This window comes from Plasmopara halstedii (genome assembly GCF_900000015.1).
Source record: "Plasmopara halstedii genome assembly, contig: Scaffold_292, whole genome shotgun sequence".
NCBI classification, from domain to species: Eukaryota; Oomycota; class Peronosporomycetes; order Peronosporales; family Peronosporaceae; genus Plasmopara; species Plasmopara halstedii.
Genome location: NW_020187213.1, coordinates 53907 through 59806, shown reverse-complemented (window position 1 = coordinate 59806; position 5900 = coordinate 53907). Strand labels below are relative to the sequence as shown.

General features: G+C 41.5%; 1 protein-coding gene across 1 annotated transcript; it reads right to left on the bottom strand.

Moving 5' to 3' along the window:
* Positions 1–3302: 3302 nt before the first annotated feature.
* PHALS_05842 (uncharacterized protein) lies at positions 3303–3758 on the bottom strand (the record flags this gene model as incomplete). Its single annotated transcript, XM_024723150.1, has 1 exon — positions 3303–3758. One exon carries the CDS (start codon positions 3756–3758, stop codon positions 3303–3305), a length of 456 nt encoding a protein of 151 aa, XP_024574155.1.
* Positions 3759–5900: the final 2142 nt, after the last annotated feature.

Below are 5900 nucleotides of genomic sequence, written 5' to 3'. Positions count from 1 at the left end.
TCGGCTCACGTTGCGCCGCCTGCGCAGCTCGCCTTCCTCTTCTTCCCATCCTGGGAAAGAAGTAGTCGACCTCTTCCAAATTCTCGACGAAAGAATTTGTCACCCGTGGCGGGCGCGGTGCGGCGCTCGTTTGCCGAGGGCATTGGTTGCGCTTCCCTTGAAGCCGCGGATGTGCTATCCGAAGTTTCATCGCGTGCAGAGACGAAGAAGGGCTCTGCTCCCGGGCGCTCTCGGAACCGGCGAGGCTGGGTGATAAACATAGGGCTCATTGAGCAGAGAATGTGCAAAGAATGTCCTTGAGACGTAGAAGTGTCCTAGAAATGCGAGCCTCGTACGACACGACAGCATAATGTGAAATGTTCTCACCGTACGGTGCTGTAAAATTTACGGGTAAAGTGCGAAAAAACTGTTACACTGCCTACTCTGATATGCGATACTCGTATATCCGATATCCTCCGATATCCGATTAAAAAAACCAAAATTAAAAGCGTAATATGGGTGATAACCGATATATATGCGCAAAAAAGTGTATTGATATCAGATATTTCCCACTAACCGATGCCTACCCTCATTCCCGAGGGTATCGGTTATCAGAGTAGGCAGTGTACTTTTGAAAATAATGACCTAGGTAGTCCTTAAGGCTGTGTGACTTACCTCACCATCTCCGACAAAACTCCTATCGAGCTGTTGGAACCACTTCTAGAAGATGTGTGGAAGAGACTGCAAGCCAGTGACGTCACCATATACTGTGATGTTTGTTAGTATATAAGTAAAATCATTAATTAATTTCGAGCCAAACTCGAGTTTATAGTGTTAAGAGTTTATATAATAATAAACATTGTATATACTGTGATGAAAGTTAGTATATGAAATTGAATGGAACGCTTGGGATGTAATTAGATGTCGGCAGGTTGTATGTCAGCGAAGCGGATTGGTGCAGCGAAATAATGGCAGTGTCAGGCAACATCGATGATGACGAGCCCTGAGGATTTTCGTGCTTAATGGTTATCGAAACGACAAATTCTTAAACTTCTGAAAGGTCGTGAGAGTGATTTGATCATAAAAAAGAGATTCGCAGAAAAGGCATCAGGTTATAGCTGATAAGGACATTGAGTCCCGCCATACCTTCCCGTGTCATGATGTTGTTAATGTCAAAGGCCTACACGCAAAGAGCACTCGATGTCGCTATGAAAACTCGACCGGAAGTCTGAAAACTGTACACGAGCACAGATTGAAAGTGAAGGTAAAAGTGAAAGATGTAGGTAAATCCCATGGAAATGTAAGTGATATATTCGCATTGCTGGGTCTCGCGGCGTTATGCTGGTATTGTCATTACTAGATAATTATAACAAGATGCATTTGAAATTTTCATATCAGATTTCGCTGTTTTTTTCGGACGATTCTTTAGTAATGATATCTCCTACTTCACATAAATCCGAATTTATGCTCTATTCATTTATTAACTCTTCCAATAGCAGCTGATTGATTTCTAGCCCGGATTGCTTGATGTAGACGCAATATTTTCTTTCCAAGGTGTCTTGAATGAGAGCGCCGCCGTTGTTCGTACTCCGCCAATAAACAAGTTTCTACCTCAATGTCATGCGAATGATTGCAGGAAGCTTTACGAGCATTCGAGCATTCCGTTTTACTTCGAATGCCGTTTCTGCGGCAAATTACTTGTCACTGTGTAAACCAGTGACTCGCTCATTTGTTTGTGATGTAGAGATTTTTATCATAAATGTCGATATCTGGCAATTTCCAATACATTTCAGTATATGTACCCTACATAAATTACGCTCTTAAGGTTTTTAGTCTATATGAATGTAATATTAAATATGTATTCTTTGTCATGGGAAATGCTTGGAAATGCGTTCAAATGACTATTGCAAACGAGCTCTTTATTATATGTATCATACGCTCGAAAAGAAACGTCATTTTCCTTTAATGCTCACAAAAAGTCTGGATCGCGCACTTGACGCATCCGTGAAGTCCGTACACATGTGACGTTGCTGTGGGTAATGTTGACCCATATAGCGTAATATGTACTAAATATAACGTGTTCGGGAGTAAATGCATCGCAAATACGTAACGTGCTACAAAAGGTAGTGCAAAGACTGACTGAGCAGCACAACATAAATCTGGTGGTTTCCTGTCTTGTTCAATGATGGACTTAAATCTAGGACTTAGGACTGTAGACTCTCGAAAAAATATTGAATTCGTACGCTCCGTAGCGTAGGCTTGATGTCAACAGTATGTTGGATGAAGCTCGAGTCATCACATGAGCAACTCGACGAGTATGGGCAAATGATGTCAAAGATTAGCACGGCATCTGTACTATTTTTTTGAAGTTAGCGGTTGAGCAGACATTATTATGTGTCGATAGCGAGCGTTATTTTGCTGTCGACGGATGAATTACGAATCCAAATTCGACGGCATTATTGATCCTACTGTGTTGTAACGTGGTTTGAACATTCCAGGCGTAGTCTTGCATTGTAAAAATACCGGGCAAATTGATAAAGTCAAGTATTTGCTTTCAACATAAATATCTTACGAATTATTGTTTTTCACTTCCTAGCACCCATGCTTCAAGTTTCAGACTTCAGAAACTTGATACGGCGCGATCCTTCATTCAGTTATCAAGCGACTACTGCACGCTTAAGTTATGGAAAACATTAGTCAATTCTTCGTTAATGACTGATTCACATTATTAGCATATATTCGTACCCTCGTAGTCCGATGCTTTCACTCAGTGCCATCACAACACTACCGACTGCAACACTACGAACAGCATCAGTGCCATATCGACTAAGCTGGCTCAAGATGAAGTATTACAATGCACTATTTCTTGAGCTTGAGTATTTACTTGCGCAGGTGACGATCAACATGCGCTGATTCTAGCGATTCAACCCCTGGAACTTCTTTAAAGATCTCTTCAATATTGAACTGACGCTTGAAAATTGCATACATCCATTTATACAACAGCTCATGATGAAGATCGGGTTTATCTTTATACCGAATTTCTGCATCCCTAGCCCAATGACAAGTGATCAGCAAAAATTGGGCCCCTAGAGGCTCAATATTCTTTTGATGAACCACCACATTGATCCCGCGATTAAACTGCCGGATCAGTAGCTCGGCTTGTTCGTTGCTCAGCATCCTCCGCAATCTGCGAAGCACCAAAATAGCCTCATCTGGTCCAACTTTATAGAGATAATTGAACAGTGGTATCCAAGGCGAACTTAAGCCATTGTTCATCATCTCAATTACAGTGTCAAACAAATTCGACTCCACTATCAAATTTTTCATTTAATGTGGAGCACCAAACTGGTACCACTGTCTTCGAGCAAGCTCTCGGTAGCCTTGCCTTTGGAAGTAATGTGAAAATGACTTATCTCATTCTCTAACAGTTTCACTCTGCTCGACAAGGAGTTGAGCGTTTCGATGGTAATCATCTCTTGAGCTTTGTTGTACAGATCTATCTCTGTTATCAACTGCTGCACTTTCACCAGTAATGATCGAGAATTTTTGTTATTGGACAGTGATGCAGCACGCGAGGTGATTTGATATTCTTTATGATTGCCCAAAGCCTGTGAAACGAGCAGTTTCAAGTCTTCCAGTGAGATTCTGGAATTCTGAGTCTCCGAAGAAATCGATGTCAGGACCGCATCGATGGTAGTTTCAAAAGATGCGAGAATAACTACCATCAACAGCTGCGCGACACGCCGTAGTCGTAATTTGATCGTCGTATTGAAAGACATGATACAATAAGACACGTGGAGACTGCAAAGAAAAATAAACAATGATAACAAAAGCACACGCGACCATCGTTTCAAGTAATATCTCTTGTGAATCCACCAAGTCACTTTCTATGCGTACGAAAGATTATTCGAAGTATAGCCATGTAGATTAGACGCCAGCAGCTGTAAGTATGGTATGTACAGCAATACATACTGCAGTGCACAAGACCCCTCATAGGTGTGTGTGACATTGAATTTTGCCATCTAATCTATGATGTGCAGCTGCAAAGGAAAAAAACGAATGATAACAAAAGATGCCTTCACTTATTGGACCAAAATCTATTGGCTTTTAAATGAGAAAACGTAAGTATTCACGCAATGACGGTACATATATGGTACTTTACGCTTCCCGTCTCATTAAAATGATGTACGGCAGTGGTTTTGAAGTCATCCTGGAACCTTTCTGATAGATGCGGTATGAAATTAGACTTTGATCTGCACATACATAGAAAGCTGGTGTGATAAGGCTCATCTGTGAAGGCAACTCGCCTTGTTTGCAAGCGGTGTCTGCATCCAACTCATTCGGCTGTTTCTGTGCTTTGATAACCGAAAATCAAAAAGGAAAATTAAATGTGAAATTTTAAAGTATGGACCCGAAACTGTAAGACCTCCATACGAAAGTGTTCTGTCTACGCATTTGTTATATGAACAAACCTTGTGGCTATTCTATGCGTATAAACTTTCTGCAGCGATATGCAAGGCTTTAGCTCCACCAGGCCCGCTTAAATTGACCCACATAAGACGCTTAAACCAGGAGTGGAACCGAGAGCCGATAAATTGAAAACTAAGTTTACTTATAAATTTTGGTCTGTTTTACTATTCATAAAAAGCTTGACCAATCCACAGTTCCCACGGATACATAGCCGCTAAATCTGACAAATACGATCCAGATTTTGGTATTCTCCTTCGTAACTGCCTCTTCAAAAGTAGTATAATGTATGCAGACGCAAATATAATACGATCAAGTGGAAGTAAACTTAATTATCTGAGCTTGTTCTACAACACTGCCCTCGTGTTACGTGACTTTTTTGGTGAAGACGATGGCTATCGGATCACCGTCGACTCAAGCGGGGGCATACCCAACAGCCTTGCGTGTCTTAACGCTGAGGTCAACGTGTCATAACGGTTCAATGTTTGTCATGGCTTAGCGCGAGTCTAGATCCTTGTGCAAAATGTAAAAGTTTGGCCGCCCTGGAGGATAGTATACTGCCACTAAAACCACAGACGATACCACACGTGAACGGGTAAGGCACACCAGCGAATACAAACGGATAGCCGCGGCAATTCATCCAATGGGTTGCGTATTCGTGCAAGATGACATCAGCATCTGCAATTGTCAATATCGTCGTCAATATCTCCAGTGCAACGGCATTGCTAATTAACGTTCTAAGAAAGCTTTAGCTCAAGGGTTTCAATCAACAAATACATAGGAGGATGGTCTTATCGTTCACTCGGAACGACTCTTTTGTATTAATCATCTGGTTTTCTTTTTAATTTAAATAGTGGTTTATATTTGGAACTTAACTCTATTTAGAGGAAAATTAAAAAACTACAACATATCTGTATTGTTCAATGTATGGCCGCTTAGTATTTAGTCTCTTTAGATAACGCTAGATACATTAATGTAACGGAATTACACATGGGGTGTGTGTCACACGAGATGTGGATGGTGTGACCACACTCATACAAGAATACGGTACGTATGCATGTATTTAGATTTTACTATATATAATATATTTAGGAAAATCTAAACTTTTACAATAAGGCGTCATGCAGCCACCGCATAAAGTCTTGACCTCTTGCTTGGCAACAGGTATCTCAGTCGTTGCGCGCTGCGTCTTCGCATACGCGTCCTCATTGGGGTGCCCCATGCGAGCATGCCACAGCTCCCACTGACTCACTGACCCCTTGTACTCGACGAATCGCGAGATAGAAATAAATAAATAATCAGCTTTGGATTTTAAACGGAAGAGCTAATTAGCCTTGGGTAAGGCAGTAACGACTCGTACTTGTTCTATGTATAGAATGAAAGGTCGGTGACATAAATTACGCTTCCTCATGCGCTAAGTGTAACGGGGTTCCATGAGACCGTCACTCTCCCAT